This window comes from Trachurus japonicus, chromosome 6 (genome assembly GCF_045865225.1).
Source record: "Trachurus japonicus isolate A0001 chromosome 6, Traja_1.0".
Taxonomy (NCBI): Eukaryota; Metazoa; Chordata; class Actinopteri; order Carangiformes; family Carangidae; genus Trachurus; species Trachurus japonicus.
Genome location: NC_140912.1, coordinates 14030735 through 14051515, shown reverse-complemented (window position 1 = coordinate 14051515; position 20781 = coordinate 14030735). Strand labels below are relative to the sequence as shown.

At 44.8% G+C, this 20781-nt stretch overlaps 1 protein-coding gene and 1 long non-coding RNA gene across 2 annotated transcripts in view; one reads left to right on the top strand and one right to left on the bottom strand.

Moving 5' to 3' along the window:
* Positions 1-16989, top strand: part of otud7a (OTU deubiquitinase 7A) — a 36737-nt gene extending 19748 nt beyond the window's left edge. Inside the window, exons 4-13 of the mRNA XM_085779094.1 lie at positions 1843-2028; positions 2153-2371; positions 4234-4335; positions 4836-4963; positions 5659-5771; positions 7210-7337; positions 7426-7575; positions 13428-13542; positions 14248-14332; positions 14569-16989. Of these exons, the coding sequence (XP_085635220.1) occupies positions 1843-2028; positions 2153-2371; positions 4234-4335; positions 4836-4963; positions 5659-5771; positions 7210-7337; positions 7426-7575; positions 13428-13542; positions 14248-14332; positions 14569-16143 (2801 nt within the window). The 3' untranslated portion in view covers positions 16144-16989. The remainder of the gene's footprint in view (positions 1-1842; positions 2029-2152; positions 2372-4233; positions 4336-4835; positions 4964-5658; positions 5772-7209; positions 7338-7425; positions 7576-13427; positions 13543-14247; positions 14333-14568) is intronic.
* Positions 1-20781, bottom strand: part of LOC146985823 (uncharacterized) — a 179682-nt gene that overhangs the window by 118710 nt on the left and 40191 nt on the right. The window lies entirely within an intron of this gene.

Below are 20781 nucleotides of genomic sequence, written 5' to 3'. Positions count from 1 at the left end.
CTCTCTCACTGATTCTGCCTTGGCACCAGGCCACAGGGGAATACGTGTGACACTGACAGACACCAAACAAGACACTGCACTCAAGACAAGACAGACACGGGCCTGGATGTCCTATTTCAGTATTATGCCTGCTGCTCTGCTCTGATGTTAGCCTAGCTCCACAGACCTGCATCAATCAGCTGCTCCGCTAACCTCTGCTCAGAGTCAGGCTGGTGTGAGGGGGACAGACGAGGGGCGTGACAGAGAAATATGACAGCACTAAATGTGGTGCTTCCCTCTAGAGGCCAGTTTATGTACTGAACCTACACCACTGCATCTGCTTTGAGGGAGGGAGGAATCTCACATTTACTCATATCTAGGACATTTTCTGAGTTAAAGGGTGAGAGTTTTTAATTTTCACGAGGAAAGGAAAAAAAAAAAAAGGTTAAGAATCTAATTTTGGTGATTTTTGCCTAATTAAAGACAGTAGATATCAGGGCATAGCTTGCTCATAAAGATCTACTTCTACTATTGCTTTCTGGGAGATCCGCTGATGAAAATGGTGCAATTCTGAGTCTTGTAATGAGAAAACAGAAGTCCAGTGAAGCTGCATAATAAAGGTAATGAATGTTCATACCGCAGATTAATTTATCAGGTTGCCTTTTGCTGACGACAGCCATTACAAATGAAGCAGCAGAGAGACAATGCTTTTCATGCCACAGTAATAGTGGGCTTATGTAGAGGCATTTAAAGAGCACCCATTAGGTGCTGAGTGGCTGCATAGCCGGACCTTGAGTTGTGTTCCCGTTGAGATCTATACAGTGGAATCAGTTTTACATCGATTGGCACGAGAGATGAGTGATTAGCGGTGCCGCGTTTCATGTTGAGACTGCCGAGAATCATCATGTCTGGAGGTCAGGGGGAGAGAGGACGACTTCCTCCAGGTCTCTTCCACCAGGAGTCCATTAATGAACTCTCTCTCGTCTCACACACATGCTCAAGTTACATGCAGACAGACACCCGGTCCTCTTAGTGTTCGCCATTGAGGGCGTTTATCTGAGTTTTATAAAGACTGTTTCTCAGACATGCTCCTGCGCCACTGTGAGAAGACACGCTGAGATATAATAAGACCGAGGCGTGACTTGTGTCTCTTCAACCTGGGAGGGATCTCTGTGAGAGAGACAGCACCCAGAGGAGACAACTGTGTCTTCTCTGTGGGTGTGTTAACGGGCGTGCGTATGTTACCAATGTATGTGTGTGTGTGTGTGTGTGTGTGTGTGTGTGTGTGTTTGGGTCCCTCCTGCCCATCAGGATATTGCTGTCACTCTAGTACAGGATCTGTCTCCCTTCACTATCTTCATGTTTTGTGGCACTACCCAACGTCAACCTCTGGTTATTCACCTCATGATGCAGCATGTTTCACTCAGACAAGAACAGTGTGTGGCCTTGTTCCACATGCGCTATAGATAACAGTATGGTTGAACTCAGTATTTTACATTTTTAGAGATCTGGGAATTAATCAGTATTTAATCAAATAAATACAGTAATCTTGTTGAAAACGAGATACCAAGTGCATTGATTCATGAATCAGTCTCATCTGCAGGACTTTACTCCTCTCTTCCTCTAGACTTTCTGCTTCTCACTTGCATTTTCTCAGTTTTTCCTCCATGAGATAATCCTGTTTACTGTAAACTGCAGAGAACAGTGTCCTGTTGCACCAGGAAAACAAACAAAATACAGTTTCTGCACGCAACTCTGCGACAAAAACCACTCGTCTGATAATAAACTTGTGAGAGGAGACAGTTCACTATCATTATCATCATAATTTCTAGTGTCTCTAACCTTTTTCTTTGTGTCCTGCAGGTAAAAACTGGGACCTCAGTGCTGCTCTAAATGATTATGAGGAGCTCAGGCAGGTCCACACTGCCAACCTGCCGCAGGTCTTCAATGAGGGCCGCTACTACAAGCAGCCAGAGACACGTGACACACCAACCCATGTCAGCAAGATCGACAGGCCGTGTGCACAGAAGCAGGAGGACAATGCACAAGGTAGAAAGGGGCCAATCTCGACAGAATATCACCACCTCTAATGATCTCAGCAGTTTCCTTCACTTCCCACTCATTCATTCATTCATTCATTCGTCTTCCTCTCGGCCCTTTTTCTCCCCTTCAGAGAAGCGTCTGTCCCGCGGCATCTCCCACGCCAGCTCTGCTATCGTCTCCCTGGCGCGGCTGCAGGTGGCCAACGACTGTACCAGCGAGCAGTTCCCTCTTGAGATGCCCATCTACACATTCCAGCTGCCGGACCTCAGTGTGTACAGCGAGGATTTCAGGAGCTTCATAGAGAGAGACCTGATAGAGCAGTCCACCATGATGGCTCTGGAGCAGGCTGGTGAGTACTCCGATGATATATTACAATGCAATACACTCACTTATCATACCTCTCCATCTACTGATATGAGATAGGACTCTTCACCATTTACTTTATTTAGATTACACTGAAATGCAGAAGTCCAACAAAGCAGCAGTGTTGAGAAATTCTTGTGAAAGTCAGCGACGCAGACAGAGAAGAAGGAGGAGAGGCTGAGACGGAGGAGATCAGACTAGCAAGACGACAACAACTAATTCAAAGCATCCTGGATCCCACAGGGACCCATCTCCCAGCTGAAGCTTTGAAATAATGAAGAGAAACGAGTTAGTGAAGTTTGAAATCTTCCAGCAGACTTTCCCACACCGAGAGTGCACATGTCGTAAAGCCTTTCTCACCTAATTGTGTTCAAGATCTGAGTACAGTCAAACAATAGGAATATTGGATCAATTAACCATTAGCATATAAATTAAAGATAGGCTGTGTTAATAGTCTTTGAGAAATTTTTGACAATGATTCTATCCACCATATGTGTACACAGGGAAGCAAACTGTAAGGCTGAAGCTGCTATAAGAACTGAATAAACAGATGGAATAAAAAGGAAAAAGTAACTTATTAGACTTATACTTATCTCAGATGGTCAAACCAGAATATAGATACATTTATTTCAAATGAACACCCTGATTACAGGTGGTGTCAGTGGAAATGTACTAAAATGATGGGTGTGTATATTAGATATAAACAGTTGTGAGCCACTGACCAGCCAACCAGTAGATGGCATCTAATCTCCAGTGATAAGTGAAGAATTTACAATTGTAAAATAAATTCAATCAAAATGATTGAATCTCAAACTGTGGGTAAGACCAACACTGAGACTGAGGAAATAAGAAAAGGTGCAGTTTATGGGTGGTTGAGTCTTAGGCATGATGGTCCATGTGCTCTGCAGATTGATGTAGCATAATTGAACACATTTGCATGTGATGGCAGCTCAGTCTTCTAGAGAATAAACTTAAAAACGTCACTTGAAAAACTAAAATCACTAACTGCAATCTGATGGGAAACTTCTCCAACACTGTTGGTAAATCACTCACCGCTGCCTCTGTGTTTACTGTTGTTGAATAAATGATGCAGTCAGATCAGCCCGGACTCAGAGCAGTGAGGCTGCCTGCAGTAAAGCAGTGTGCAGAGCCCTGGGCTGTGAAGCCGTCGTTTTTCTCCCTCAGGGACGCAGGCAGAGCGGTGATGGAGCAGAAGCTGGAGATACTGTTAAAGTCAGGCTGAGGAAGAAGATATTCAAAGGTTGTTTTTTTTTAGAAGGGAGGGGGAACTGCTGGGTATTTGAGGGTGCAAGCATATGGCCTGTGCTAATCATTGCCTTCAAAGTTCAGCTATCGAGGCTAATTATTCTTGTTGGCTAATTGTACTCAATGGGCTGTTACTGGTACCTGCTCCAGTACTCGACTGAAAGACATGACGTTACATTTGAATACCGAGGCTCACATGCACAAGTGAAGACTTCTGTTCAGTAGATGGGACTCACTTTTATTAAATTGGATCTGACAGAAGCTATTCTTATTATAGGATTTACACAATGTGATGTCAAAATTAATAGAACACTTATTACTTTGATTTACTACATTTAATCTCTTCAGTCTGCATTTCTATTAGAATATGTACCATTTTCTCTTCATTTTTTTAATTGCCTTTTCCTGACCTATGGCTCCTGTTATGTTGTTATTTTTTTAGGCTGGAATGAAATGCCTTCCTCTTCTCAAAGTTCTATTTTTTGTCTTTTGAGGCTTTTTTTGTGTGGATCGCCATCATATCCCCCATTTGTCTGCAGAATTTATGCATTTGTCATTATGTTATGTCGCATCTGTGTGCAGGTCGTCTGAACTGGTGGTCCACCATGTGCACCAGCTGTAAGAGGCTGCTTCCTCTGGCCACCACAGGAGACGGGAACTGCCTTCTGCATGCTGCCTCTTTAGGTGAGCTTACTGCAGCATGCACACTTTTACCATAATATGCATCACACAACGTTAGATATTAGGCTTTGTTTTGGAGCAGCTGTGCAAGTCAGGAAGCAGGTAAAAGAGGGGAGAGGGAACTGACCTATCCATTACAGCAAACTAAAGCTGCAGAGTTTGCAGGGTTCAGTGAGTGGCAGCATATTCAGGTCTGTGCTGAAGGAGATGGTTGACTCCCCAGTGTGAGGCCTGCTGGAGCAGTAGAGAGTTAGAGGCACTGGAGCTAATGTAATCTGTACTGACAGTCAGATAACTAAGGCCCTTTGATGAGTGATGAAAGACATTTTTAGTTAAAAGCTGAGGTCACCTCCAAATGATTTATCAACATAATTGTGTGACTTGCATCTGAAAATTTCGACTGCTGGTGTGTAATGTCTTATTTCTATATGGGTTGTTGTTGTAAAATCTGTAAAAAGAAGTCTTAACCTGTAGTAACAGCTTTGTTTATCTGTGTTGATCAGGGATGTGGGGTTTCCACGACAGAGACCTGATGCTGAGGAAATCCCTGTACACCATGATGAAAAGTGGAGCGGAGAGAGATGCTCTGAAGAGGAGATGGAGGTGGCAGCAAACCCAGCAGAACAAGGAGGTTGGGACGACGTCCATCACAGCACGCCCCACCTCTTAAACGCATCAAATGTTCTTCTACTAATGACACATTAATACCTCCAGGGGATGAGCCTCTGTGAATAAGCGCTGATTTTTTTAGCTTTCTTCCTGGGCCGCACATTTGGATTTCTGCTGCAAGGAAAAATAGTCTTTCTATGATACCAAGTGTGCATTAGTAGCAGCGCTGCTAATACTGTCAAATCCTCTGCACTTCCTCTCCCTTCTGTTGATGCTCGTGGATTAAAGTATTTGCCAATCTATTAGAAAAATTGTGTCACCAAAGATAGCTCAGGCAAAGAAGTAGTACAGATGCTCATGTTTTAAAAATGCCCAGGGCGTCTTGGTGGCCCAGTGATCTAAGACACAAACCATGTTAAACGCAGCGTCCCAGTTTGAGTCCAGGCAGGGACCTTTGTTGCAGGTCAGCCACCTTTTTTTTTTAACTTACCATATTTCCTCTCAGTTACCTCTGCACAACCACCTACAGTATATGTCAGAAATATGCGAAAGTTACAAAAAAAAAAAGCCCACATGTGCAGATGCATGATGCTCCAGGACATAACCTTGCAGATGCAGTTAGAAATAGTGAAAATGAATTATAATAGGGATTGTGTGGGTGAGCACGCTGCACGTGTTTTTATCAGAATTTCCATTTCTGTGTGTGCATTTGTGCAGTCGGGGCTGGTGTACACCGAGGAGGAGTGGGAGAGAGAGTGGAACGAGCTGCTGAAGTTGGCCTCCAGTGAGCCTCGCTCTCACCTCAGCAAAAACGGCAACACCACCGGAGGGTAAGCTTCTCGACTGTCACATTATACACATTTACATGTGCACATTATACTCTGAAAAAAGCCTACAAGCATGCACAATATAAAGTCTCAAGACGCAACACATATTACATTCATTTAACCAGCACCCAGCGGCGTTTGCTCTGTTATCATTGTGTAAAATGGAGAAAAGAGTGAAACAAGAGCAGTACTACAAGTTGTGCAGCTTTCATCCTGCATCACACATTGCGCCGCTCCTGCTGTGTTTTAATGCCTCATGCGTTTGAAAAGCTGCAGGAAGCCCACAGTGAAAACAAAAGTGACCTTCTTGCTAAGATGGATTTGTCAGGGAAACCGCTCCCACTCGGACTGTTGCTCCCTCAAATTGCTTCTTTGATTTAGTGGCATTGTTGAAGCTCACGCGTGAGACTGTGCCATCTACTGGCCGCTTTCAGTATCAATCGTCTCCTCTGTAACAACCCCTCCCATGAGCTGTGGGTTATTTTAGCTGCTGCAGGTGATGTGATACACCCCCCCTCGTTCACCCCCTCCTGCTTTATAAACAAGCGTAAGAGTGGGTTTATCTCAGGCTACAGAGGCAGATTGGAAACTAACTCTGGTTATCTCCTCCTACGCACAGAAACCTTGTGGTTTTCTGTTTCCATTTTCACTGTAATAAGCGAATGAACTTTCTCATGTACGCAGCACGTATAGCAGCTGATGTGGTGGAGAAAATAAGAAAACACAGCTATGACGAACAGAGGAATCCCATAATGCTCTTGCTCTAGATTGAAACACCGTTTACCTACATGAAATGTCAAGTGTAAAAACCGCAGAAGATAATATGTGAAAATTGATTCAGTGTGGGGTTAGGTGAAGGGTTAGGGTTAGCACAAAACCCTCTATCACTGAAACTATCCCTTTAAAGGGCATAATCTGCTCATTTAGTCTGGTGGTTTTAACCTCTCATTGAGTTTGACTGTAATACAGTAATCAGGTTAGGGATGTTTGATGATCCAAGTGTGAGATGAGCCCCTAAATGGGATGAGTGGGATTCACATATTAAGAGGCTCTTTATTAGAGTAAATGTGGCAGCGTGGCTGTTTGTGTGGCTGACAACTTAATTGTTGCACATCCTCTGGTTCCCTGGTGGTTGCATGGCTGAGAGCTCGGCCTCTGCTTTTTCTCTCTATCTCTCCCTCGTTCTCTCTCTCTCCCTCTCTCTCTCAGTGAAACGCATATGTGAACAAATAGATCTTTGTACATTGTTGTCTGTTAACAGCAGCCAGAAGCCAAAATGGATCTAAGTGGTTCGCATTATTAGATTACGCAGGCACATGATTATCACATACATGCACTATTTTGACTGCAGATGTTTTCAGTCAACATCAATTCAAGGAAATTTTCAGGAACGGTATCCCACAGCGTTACGTGTTTTTTTTTTTGTTTTTTCTGTCTTTAGTGTGGATAATTCAGAGGATCCGGTCTACGAGAGTCTAGAGGAGTTCCATGTGTTCGTGCTGGCCCATGTGCTGCGCAGGCCGATTGTAGTGGTGGCTGACACGATGCTCAGAGACTCAGGAGGAGAAGGTAGACGTCTGCCTCTTCTATATACTCTACAATACAGTACTGCGCACGATGGACTGACTCTAAATGCAGTGTTGTGACTTAATTCCAGCGTTCGCTCCCATCCCATTTGGAGGACTCTATCTGCCCCTGGAGGTGCCGCCAAGCCGCTGTCACTGCTCCCCTCTGGTCCTGGCCTATGATCAGGCTCACTTTTCCGCACTGGTGTCCATGGAGCAGAGAGACCAGCAACGAGAGCAAGGTAAGCAGCTATGCACCGTGGATATTACCTGCTAGTACTGTAATATCTACAGCAATTTAAAATGTGAAATATAAACCGTTACTTGACTTCCAGCTTTTAAAGATCCAAAGTTTCACCCTCTAGTGTGCAACAGTGAAGCCGTCTTTGCTTTTACCTTAGTGCGTTGATTGCGAGAGTAAGGGCGAGTGGTCTGCCTGTCCTGCCAGAGGTGAATAATGTATGAGACAGCAGTCTAATTACCTGTGATCCATTATTAAAACAGGCCAGTTGGCAGCAGGGACCAGGGAGTGGCCAACATGGAGGGAAAGTGGACAGCAGGCTCCCTCTCACTGAGCACTGACCAAATAATTCAAGCCTGCGTGTTATTCCATGTCTCCGTCTCTGAGGTCACTGTCAGTTGAATTGAGTTTGTCAAAGTAGGTGTGTCTGTTTATGCCTCTGCCTCGTTCACAGGAATCTGTGATGTGGTTCTGTTTCGCAGCATACTGACTGCGTTAGGCTGCGGCGAGAGAGTGTTGATTTTCCGTTGTGTCGAGAGCAACTCTTGTTTTTGTCTTGTTTTGCCCCGTTCGGATTCCAGCGCTCCAAACTGCGGATGCATTGCTTATTTTTTCGAGGTCAGAGTAATCCTCGCACGGAGGTTCTTTAATTGACAAATACAGAGGATCTCCTTGACAACCGGCCTTAGTAGTCACGGCACTCTTCTCTATCTGACTCAGTGGGTGGAACTCGCTTGTCATTTGCGTGGGCAGCCAGCCAACTCTGTCTCTGTCTCTTTTTCTCACCCTCAAATACAGATGCACTTACGCAAACTGTTTCTTTCTTCCTCTCTCTGTCTTCCTCCTTCTCTCTCTCTCTCTCTCTCTCTCTCTCTCTCTCTCTCTCTCTCTCTCTCTCTCTCCCTCTCTCTCTCTCTCTCCCCCTCTCTCTCCTTGTGCTTTTCTGAGTATATAAGGTCCTATTCCAGGCCTATAAACACCAACCTAGTTATTAAGTCATTGTATGACCACTGCAGACTAGCAGACAGACATGATTACTAACCTACCATTCCTCCCCTCAAGTCATTCCCTTCAGTACCAGCAGGACATCAAAGCCAGCCTGTTCCACAGCCCATAACCATTCAGCTCTCCTTGTATTAGGGTGTTTTAGTTGTGGCAGAGATGGGTGGGGGGTTCTCTTTTTGTCCACCAGGTGGTGCCTATGTCCAAAAAACATGCGGTAGCTCAATCACAACACCACTGCATGACTGTACTTTTTCATTCTGGTACATCGTGTCCTGAGATAGGGTCAGAGTGCGTTTTGTCTGCAGTCTGTCTCCAGGTTGTTATGAAAACACGTGCAGTGCTTTGCTCAGTGCAGTTGCTCATCATGTGATGAATTATATTACACGGTTATGATACAAATCTGTGCTGCTCTTATGTTTTGGTTTATTTTCATTTGCAGTTATAGCAGTTATAGTTGTGTGTTTTTGTTTGATGTCAGGGTGAAGTGGGATATGTTCTTTCAGTTTCAAAGGAAGTACAACGTTGCCTCGCTGGTTTGTTTCTCTGAACAGATGTCAGGAAGACAAAAGGAGGGTCGGACAGACAGGGACACAGAAACACAGACAGTCAGACCTAATCTTCCACCGTCAATTAGGGCAGAGTAGCCCCAGCCGGCCCCTAAGCCCTCAACCACAACACCACATATGGGCAGGGTCCCCGGCTGGTGGGGCCCCAACAAACCAACCCTCTCTCCTGACAGTCAGGCCACTGTGTGGACGTCTCAGGTGGAGGGCTGCTCTCAGTTTCCCCCAGCACAGCGAAGAGCATCCGAGAGGCCTTTGGCCCCGTGTGTGTTCAGGTGCCAGAGGCTGGGTTAGAATACTGGCTCTTTCTTCAGCCCCTCTGTATGGAAGATTATGGCAGAGTCCCTCCCAGTAACCTGAGTCTAAATCACACTGACACATCACGCCACTGCCCCCTTTATGGCCTGCCTGCATCGCTGCTGAGGCTGTCTTGATGTTGCGTGGTGAAAAAAACAAAAAAAAACAAGGGAGGGGCCACTGAAGTCAGAGGTTATTGCTAAGGATCAAACCTTTATATATATATTTTTTAGTAGTAGTGAAGTGGCTCTCCTGGGCAAGGCAGTCAGGTGAAGCCAGAGTGTCCATGTGTGCATATGGGTATGTTTTCTATCAGCCCACTTGCTGCTCACCTGCTGCATGGTAATTACTGGCTGCTCAGTAGATGCCGCTGACCATGTCTTTTATCAGCTTGTTTGTGCTCCTGCGGTTAAACAACATGTGAGTGGAACTAGCCCTTTGGAAAACTCTGGAGCTATTTCAAGCTCCGGTCCCAAGACCAAAACACTTCCAGGTTTTCTTTGGCATCCCATCATCAACGCTCCGACACCCATGTGAATGAAGTAAATGGGCGTCTTTTACACAAAGACCACCTACATATCAGCACAGCGTATCCATCCAGCCCTGGCAAAGTTTCACCTCTCTATCTGTTAAAGACACCCAGCGCGTTACTCACCACACAGCCTGCATAATTAGATCAACATGGCAATCAGGTTGAAATTTTTATTTTGTTTTTTTACCTGTTACTTCAAATGGGATAGTCTTGTTATTACCACCATGGTTCCGCCGTTAAAATCTGTGGCAAAAAAGCTCGGCCTTGTTTATATGCATGACTGCTGTTTACTCTGGTGAATTGGGCCCTTTAAATCTGCAGCTGTGCAGAGTGACCAAAGTCAGGAATTCAAATTTGTGCATTTTCCAGACAGTACAAATTGTTCTTGAATCGCAAAACAGAGGAAACATTGGCTCAGTGTTCCTGCTGTGAATTAAAGCTTGTAATGGGTGACTTTGTTCTCAGAAGGGGGAGTGAAAGAGGAGGGAGAGTTCACTCTCACTCTACTCTCGTGACACATGGCATCATGTAGCCTACTTGAGGTGCCCATTTTGCGCCAACTGACTAAAAAAGGGGAAAGCAAGGATATTTAATGCCGGTCACATCATGTGAATAAATGCTTAGAAAGGTTATGCACCTCATTTCCAACAGCTGTTTCCTCGCAGGTTACACCCAAGTATCCTCCCCCTCCTCTCTGACCGTACCCCCCACCCCACCCCACCCCACCAGCCCTGAATCAAAGATGCAAACTGGGCAAGGCGAGGCAGGCTGTGTTGCTGAGTACACAGCTCACATACCACAGAGGGCTATGATGTCATCCATGCATAAGCTATGGGAATCGGTCATTCAAGGACAGCAAAACAAGGCTGCCAACAGGGATAGTAAATACATTACAGCACCCTTTAGTCCCCCAGTGCTCAATTGGCAGTGTTGAATCTCTGAGTCTGGAACGAGCCCAAGTGGGAACAACAGCACACACAGCACTTTGGAATGGGGGAGAAAGGAGGACAGCTGCATCGTGGGAGCCAGGACGCCACCCCGCAGACCTCCGCTGCCTGCTGCATGACCCGAGTGGGAACTGAGTGGGAGCTGCTTCGCTGTCTTCTGCCTGTCTGTGTTTGTGTGTCTGTGTGTGTTTGTGATTATGACTGAATTTTTCTGAGCTGGAGTGTTCCACGAATGACCCCTCTTTAAGACAAGCTCTTTTTTTCCCCCTCCCTGTTTTCAGTGCTTCCATGCCAATGCTTTTATTACTGGTTGACTCTGTGACTGCAGATATTAGTCATTCCTCTCTTTTTTTTTTTGGGAGGTAGATGATTTAAAGTGCATTGCAATGTGCAGGTATGACGCAAACACAGGCTTGGCATTTTGAGGATGGATTTCTGGACAGGCCCAGTTTGCCAGCACTGCTGTTAGTGATGCAGTTTGTTTACACCACTGATGGAATTTGTTTGCTTTGCGGCTGATGGTGTCAGATACAAATAAGTCATTATGTTAGCGTTAAATGTGCTAGTGTGGGAGTGGCTGCAGCACTTATTCTGTTTCCAGAACTAAAAGCAACACTACAATGCACCAGCAGCACCACCGCTATTTTGACAGTTGATATGCTTCATCATGTACTTAAGTGAGCGGAGGCATTCAGAACGAGGGGGCAGAGTCAGGATGTGACCTGCAGTTTCATCACGGACACAGGCAGTTGCTGCTGGTGTCACTGTCTCTATGAAGCCTGCGGAGCAGAGCAGCCTATTGGCAATGGAAGAATTGATGAGGCAGGGAGGAGACTGTATCTTCCATCTGGGGCTGACGGCGAAGGCTGGAATGTCCTGGGCCTGAACAGCCTGCCTCTCTCTGCTGTCATGTGGACAACAGCCCCCACACTAGGTAGCCTGAGGAGAGCTGTAATGTGGGCTAGTGGGGTCTAGCTAGGCCTCCTTTACAGTCTTTGTGTTGAAAGGCAGCCATGCTTACACACACACAAACACACACAAAGACAATCACGTACACACCCGCATCGTGCACACACACCGTAAGCAGAGCACGCCTGCCACGAGAGGAAGCCCGGGTGGGTGTCTGTTTTATGTTTAGTGTCCAGTGATTCGTGTTGAAAATCTCTTCCTGCTTGTAAGTAGCTGATCATATCTGTGGAGGATGAATGAAATTATTTCAGCAGTCCTGCTCTTATCCTGTACTGCTGTGTGATTGCACTCTATTACTAAACTAAATCAGCACGTACAGCCCCGATCAGCTGTAGAACCACTTGGTTCAATATCAATCCAAACAGCAGCAGTCTCATCCGGCCAAGTTTAGACAAACATGTCCACTATTGTTAGCTCGGGGGCAGGTCCAGTTTAGTGCAGCCTGGGTCTGGGAACCCGGCGACATCGGCGCATCAGCCAAGAAACAGTTTTTAAACACAATCCCAAGATAGCCAAACAAAGACAAACATAAAAAATGATGACCCACACAGGCAGCTGTAAACATTCATCAATAGGAAGGCCGACTTCCTACTTTAACTTTGATGCAACTTACTTTTAATTCTTGTGCACGCACAGATTCTGTGTGCATCGAAGGATTTGAAGTGCACTTACTTTGGTTTAACCTCTAAATAGAACAGTTTAGATCACTGATATGTTTGTGAAGATGTCAGTCATCCAGGTCATTGTATTTCTAAGTGCCATATGAAGGTAACTTGACTTGTTAGATGTTTAAAGTCAACCAAACAGCCAGATGAGTCAAGCGAAACGCGCAGGTCAGCAGTTGCATAGCTCTTGGATTGAATTTGTTGACAAGCTGACGCAATTGTCTAAAGTCTATGTGTTTGTTGTAGCTACATCCACGTTGCTGTGTCTCAGTCTGGCTGGAATTACTCTGATAAGTGCAGTGTTGTTGCTGATAAAAACATTTGGCCATGAGAAATAATAACTTCATCACCCGGTCGTCAAGCAACTGTAGGTATTCAATTTTCCATTTATGTGTGTGTGTGCGCTTTAAGGACATCTCATCCATGTTGGTTTATAAAAGTTGAGACTGGAAATGAATTCTTGACCTTGGCAAACAGTAAACTTCACAGACAGAGCAGCTATGAAGCAAGTTGTAATACTAGACTAGACAGGCCAGGACAGTAGCACAGAGAACCAGAGATCAGTCTGTGTTATCAAAGAAGCAACCGCTGAGCCCTCTCTGTCTGGATGACTCAGTGTGAGTGACACTCACTGGTCACAGTCACTTCGCTGCCTGAAAAATGGATGGCAGATAGAATCCACCCTCCAGTATACTTTACTCCATGCTGACAGGCATCTGGGATAATTAACGTGGCATTATCCTAGCGTGCCATTATGGTGTCACTTTAGCTCTGACACCACGGCGGTCTTGAGGGGAGAATGGGTGGCGTGCAGCGTAGTCTCCTGTGGTAAAACCAGACCAAACTAACCTTTTCGATAATCTCATCTCTTCCAGCTGTTATCCCTCTGACTGACTCGGAGCACAAGCTGCTGGCTCTCCATTTTGCCGTGGACCCTGGCAGGGACTGGGAGTGGGGGAGGGACGACAACGATAATACCAAGCTCGCCAAGTAAGTCCTGCGTAGTATATCACCGGGTGTTGATGCTTATCAACAAAGCAGACACAGGCACCAACTACGAAAGCAGTCCCCCAGGAAAGCGTGAGAGGAGAGTGAAAACTGCAGTCCAAGGCAGTTCTGTTATTCTACACACAAGGCTGTATGTGGGGGGGGGGGGGGGATTTAACTTTGATTATGGGTTGCAGGTTCAGGTTACATCAAAGGGTGAGCAGAGAGAGAACAAATTGTGAGTCACGTCAGTCATCCATAGGGTTTCCCAGTAAAGGCCTCACTAAAGCAGCAACACCCTCTATGAGTTTAGCAAAGAGTTTATGTAAGGGTTTCTGTTTCACATTCCTGCCAGTCAGGGCGTTAGCTTATCCTCCAACAAGCTGCAGTGTGAACAGTGCAGATACACAGCGAAAAGATGCTCCGACCACTTCTTAATACTGCCCTTTATACCCTTTATACTACCCTTAATGTATTGCAGGAACTGTTTATGTAGGGGCTCTACTACATGCGCAGCAGGGTTTCGTTGTTTCTCGTCTCCCCAAATAGCTTTACAGAGTTTTATATGAGAACAATTCTCATAAAAAATGTTATATTAGACCCATAATCTCAGTGTATATGTCAGAAGGGTCTGGTAAAGTAGTTTGTCAGCTGAGCCTGCGATGCACCTCTGCTTGTTTTTAATCATGTATACCTGCTCTCCCACAGTCTCATCTTGTCTCTGGAGGCCAAACTCAACCTGCTGCACAACTACATGAATGTAACATGGATCCGAATTCCATCTGAAACAAGGGTAACTTTTTCTTACATGTGTGTCTCGTTGGTCATGGCTAATTCACCTCTTGAGAGACTCCCACATTCCAGATGTTCTTAAAACCACAGAGTCCAATCAATCAGTTTTATTTCCTGTCAGGATGCAAATTATCAGTCACTTATGTGTGTACGGACGATGAATCTTATAGGCCAGTTCTTGTGTGTGTGTTTCTGTCTTTTCTTCATTACCATTTGTGCTTGTGTGTCTCTGTGCAGGCTCCCTTGGCTCAGCCAGAGTCTCCTACAGCCTCTGCAGGTGAGGACGTCCAGTCTCTAGCTGAGTCCATGGACTCTGACCGCGAGTCTGTCGGCAGCAACTCGAACGTCAACATGGGCAAGCCCAGCAAGGAGAAGGACAAAGACAAGCAGCGCAAGGACAAAGACAAGAGCCGGGCTGATTCCGTAGCCAATAAACTGGGTAGCTTCAGCAAAACCTTGGGAATCAAGCTGAAGAAGAACATGGGAGGTCTGGGCGGCCTCGTGCACGGCAAAATGAACAAATCTAACTCTGGCTCAGGTCGTAATGGGGAGAACGGAGGGGAAAAGACAAAGAAGAAGGAGTCCAAGACAACCAAGGGAAACAAGGAGGAGTCAGGTCAGTCAGCCAGCTCCACCTCCTCCGAGAAGGCCACTAGTCCCTCTCCTACAGACAGAGACAGACCCTCCAGCTCCTCCCCCACCGAGAGACAGGACAGTGCGGGGAGAGGCGCAGGGGACAAGACCATGGAAAACTGGAAGTACAGCACCGATGTCAAGCTCAGCCTCAACATCCTGCGGGCCGCCATGCAGGGGGAGCGCAAGTTCATTTTTGCGGGCCTCTTGCTCACCAGCCATCGACACCAGTTCCACGAGGAGATGATCAGCTACTACCTGACCAACGCCCAGGAGCGATTCAGCCAGGAGCAGGAGCAGAAGAGGAAGGAGGCCGAGAAGAAGCCCCCCGCCACGAACGACGTGGCCGCAAAGAAGCCCGAGCATGAGAGTGTCTTCCAGAGGGAGAGATCGGACAGCTCGCCCCCGGAGAGCTGCTCTCCCATCCTGCCCCACCACACCCACACCTACAACCACAACCACAACTCACAGCCCCCGCTGGGTCTCAAGATGCAGGGCAGGAACAGTCCCACTCCTGCAGCCTCCCTGGTCTCTGTCCCAGTGCCTCCGCTCACACCGCCAACAGTTCCCCACCATGTGTCCCACCCAGCCCCAGCCCCTGCGCCTTACTCCTCCCCCAGTATTGGTGCTAAGAGACCTGGGCCCGTTCCTGTGTCCGCCCACTACAGCCATACACCGCCCATCCAGAGGCACAGCGTGATTCACATACAAGATGTCAACATGCAATCCTCCATCTTCCAAGATGACCCCTATAAGCCCATGGTGGGCACCCTAAAGACATGCGCCACCTACCCCCAGCAGAACCGCACACTCTCATCCCAGAGTTACAGCCCCGCCCGCCTGTCGGGAGTCCGCACCGTTAACACCATAGAGACGCTGTCCTACAATATGCCTGGCGAACACAAGTCCCACACCTACACCAATGGATTCGATGCGGGAGACATTCAGGACTGCCTAGAGTTTGCTGATGAGGACAACTCGTCTCACACCTGGCTCAACCAAGACAAAACCAAAGGGCGGAGCTCTGGAAGCCCTTTGTACTGCTTTCAGCAGCGCCGCTGCAAGAGGGAGAACTGCTCCTTCTACGGCAGGCCAGAGACAGACAACTACTGCTCCTACTGCTACAGGGAGGAGCTGAAACGCAGGGAGAGGGAGAGCAAAGTGCAGAGGCCTGCATAGCCATCACCGCCACTTCAGCCACTTGTCAGGAAGGCCGCAGGAGACCTGAGGGAACGACACCATCTGCACTCTGCATTTAGAACAACATGATGGCAAACATTTTCCTATTTTGTTGAAGAATGCTCTTGTATTCCTGTCACCCTCCCCTTGTTAGTAAAGATTATTACTTTATGATGGGGGAAGCAGAACTTGAAACAGTGAGCAGCTTTGGCCAGATATTGTGCTACTTTGTTTTATTTCTGTCTCATTAAATTTAGTCTTTTACTTGTTTTAGAGTAAAAGTCATCTCTGTGATGTAACTTCCTTTAAGTGAGGGAAAGTTCTTAATTTTTCAAAAGTTCAAAAAAGATTTGCATCTTATCTGGAGGGAACATTTTAGCTCTTTTAATCAGTTTGAATGCAATACCTCTGCTTGGTTCTTCAAAATCTCTGTGGAAAATTTGTAGTTGTTTTGCAATCAAAAGAAATTCAACGGGAGATTAATATTAGACCTTAAAGCAATAAATTGGTGATTTTCGCTACACCCTCTCCCAATTTTGTCTATGCACCAATAATATAGTTACTGTAGGTTAACTGTGTCTTGTAAATTGTAAAGGATTGTCACGGTGTGCTTTTGTAAACAATTTGAACTACAGGAATTAAAATGTGTAAGCATTATAGATTGTAATGTCTGACTAGGATGAAATGTAAAATATCTCATTTGTTAAGTGTACCTTTGTTCCTACCACGAGACAAGGGTTTGCTGTGTCAGAAATTGGACTCGAGATATTGTGTAAGATATCATTTCACATTTTCGCCCATAGACAAACCTCCTTAAGACCACAAGCACTGCCAAACTGGCTTCTTCTTTGAAAGGAAAAAAAAACAAAAAAAAACTAAAATTTTCAAATTGTTTTTCGTGCCAAACACTGACCAACGTGCATAGGACAAATTTGCTTCTCAAATATGCAGTGTTTATGGTGTGTTTCTCTGAGTCGCCTGGTAACCACTCTATTCGGTAAATATGTTAGTGGAGAAAGAATTTGCGGGGGGGTGGGGGGATTGAGAAAGCAGGTATGCATATTTGTCCAAAGTGTGATTATGTGTCCCCCCTCTCCCCCACGCGCACACACACACACACACACACACACACATACACACACACAGACTACACGACGTGCAATCATGCTACTAGCACTATGTGGTGACCTGCAGTATAGATGTGTCACCGACCCAGTGTGAGATTGTCTGTTCTTCTTCCATATCTAGAGGCCGTTAAAAGAAGCACCTGCTGCTAAGAGCACCTCAAGCCTTTGTGATCATCAGTGCTTTAATCAATCAGTGGGTTTGTAAAACCCCAGGCCTCCAAGTGCTTTCTGCTCATTCGACATGACTACTGTAAAGACGCAGTGTTTGTGTTGCTGTTTGTTCTGGTGATGCTTGGATAATGTACCATGCTGTCCTTAACTAAGTGTGTCCTGGCCAAGGATGTCCACTGCTCCCTCAGTTCGCTTCTGTCTCTCTCCTGTACACACTGCAGTGTTGCTCCTCTTTGTTTCTATGTGACCTGTCCATGGACTCTCACCATGTTAGAACTGTAAGATATGATTTTGTATTCCTTTAAGAGTTTTACACTACTTTAAATTATTAATTTGCACATTAGGTACAGATGTAAATATGAAAAAAAAATAGTTTATTGTTACAAACATGGTGTGTCTGCGTCATTTTTGTTTAGTTTGTCTTCAGGCTGAGGAATGTTTTTAATCAGCTCTGTGTTCTCTGATTTTTCAGGTATTTCATAAGAATCCAGGGAGCATGTTTTTTTACAATCTATTTGCTATAATTGTTTGAGCAGGGCCTAAAAGCAGATAGAAATGGGTGATATTACTGCATTAGTGTACCAGAACTAATGAAGGCTGAAAATAGTTTTAAGATTTTACACAACATACAAGGAAGAGACTGTCATCTGAATCTTCCAGGCAAGTTAAAATCAGTGCTGTTATGCAACATCCTTGAATGGATCCTCCAGCACATTAGTATTGCATTTCAATAATGCTGGCGGACTAAGACAGATTAAAGAGGCACTCCAACGATTTTACACCTAAAAATCACTTTACTCATGTAGAGAGCACTACTCAGCCTGTGAAAAATAGTCATATAATGTCTAATGTGTCTTTGGAGGGCTATTTCTGAAAACAACCAGTGATCATCATCACCAATGTATTTGGTTTGAAACAAACCTGAGAGCATGGAGTCAGAGAGATTAGTTATTTAACAAGCAGGGAAGGTCTGATAAAAAATGATATTAAGTCACATTAGAGGAATTAAAAGTCAGGATATTTCAGCCCCTGCTGCACCGATTTTTAAAGAAATTGTTATTAGAAGTAATGATCAAAATTGTTACAGCAGAGTCCAAATAGCTATGGGTAAAGATTCAAAATGTTTGGGTCCTACAATTTCCATAATGCATCTCTGTAGCATCCTTCAGAGCCCTGCTTGTAAATAGATTATTTACACACCTTCTTTAATGAAATCATTACCCTAATGACATCACTATGACATTACTGAGGTTATTTTCCTTTTTTCCCCCTGACAAAAGCTCTGCCACTGCCTCAAAAAACAAACATTTTCACAGGCTGTAAAATTCTCCCCTTGATGAATAAACTGTTCTCCATGTGTATAATTAGGGCAGTGCTCATTTAAGAGGCTATCTGAGTTTTTAAAATAGGGCACACACTGATTTATAACACTCAGCATTAATGGAAAAAGGTAATTAATCTTGGGTCGGCTTATTGAATGAGACAGAACTGAATGAGGGGAAAATTCCCACCAAAATTGGTCTGAGGTTATAGAGTTGAGATTCTTAGGCACAAACTGCCGAGTAGGGCGGCATTCCAGACGGAGAGCTGTAACTCTGCCTTATTCCTCCAGAGATGCTCGCTCACTGGCAAGAGGATTGACGCCGAGCAGCGAGACGGGTCTTTGAAGAGCAGCAGAAAATCTGCAAGTGCATTCATGTGAAGTGTGTGTCGTCTTCTTCCCAACTCCAGTTAAATCTACTGGGGGTTTGTCTCACACTGAGGCAAAGACACAAATGGTATCAAAGTTCACATAAACATGATTAAAGGGATATTTCAACATTTTGGCAAATTCACCTATAGCCATAATCCCTATAGCAGTGTTTTTCAACCTTTGGGTCGGGACCCCACGTGGGGTCGCCTGAGATGTCTAGTAATTGATTAAAAATTTACTGATACAAATATTTTCTAACTAATTATTATTCTTTTTAAAATTATGATAATAACACCACACACAATCTTAAACAACTGTATTCTTTACTTTCACTTTCTTATATAATAAGAAAGAATATAAATCGAGTTCAAATAAAATGCAGCATTTAAAATTATCTGAGCTGGTCCCAAAATTTTGTTAGGAGTATAGGTTCATTATCTCTAAATACACAATCCAACAACTCCACTCAACATTCTCGTGGACAAGTGGTGACCTGCACATTCGCCACGCTATGAAATAATAACGTACAGTATAATTATGTAACATTACGACACATGAAGCAAATACTCAGAACTACTTGCGCTTTTGAAATCACTCCGCCCAGCAGCCGTGTCTGAAATGTAGTTTCGGTTACGCATTTGCCTCAAAAACAACTCCTTTATTATTGCATAGCGTGGTGAATGTGCAGGTGACAACTTGTCCACGAGAGTGTTTTGGAGTTGTTGGATTGTGTATTTAGTTTGATGAAGGAAACGTGGAAATACCATGCCCCGCCGATCTAAAAACAGCTTGCACCGACAATCAAAGGTAATGAACCTGCTCCTAAAATTATAGGGATTATGGCAATAGGCAAATTTGCCAAAATGTTGAAATATCCCTTTAAGAGCATATTCAAGAAGAGGTTAAGTCATGTATTGGTCACCATACAGTGGATTACTTTACTTAAAGCTTTATTTAATCTTCTAAATGCAGAGAGAGGAGAATAGCTCAGTAAGATGGCTTTCATCCGACTGCATTAAAAGCTGTTTCCAAAGGCTTCCGGTCAGATTATCATCACTGATTTTGCACAAAAAAAAAAGGAAATGTAGTTTTTTAGTTTTCTTTCTTTCTTTTCTTAGATTTGTATTTTCTGTTATAGGTATCCATGGCATCATGCTATTGAATATTTCCGCCCATCTTTGAAAACATCTGAAATATGGACTAACATGATATTTTTTACAGCTATTAATGGTCTGCACAGGATCCAAAGGACTCAGTAATTCCTTAACTTTTCATCAGGTCAAAATTATATACTGCTTTATGGACAAATACCTGCAAGCAAAACAATTATGTACATCCCCATCAACTGCACCTGTGCTAGGTGTTTAGCACCAAGTGTTAGCATGCTTACATACTAAACTAAGATGGCTAACATGGGTAAACATTTTAGCTGCCACACATGAGCACGCTAGCGTGCTGGCGTTATCACTGAGCTCAAAGGAACACGGTGCCAAAGTCCAGCCTCACAGCTGCTACCCTGACTGTAGACTTATTAGACCATGGAGAGATACAGTGATCTGTAGCAGGTGTGAAAACATACTGATCAATCTGTTTGTGAGAAATTTCGGATACACTCACATCAGAAGATCTTTCAGGTTTCTGTGCCTT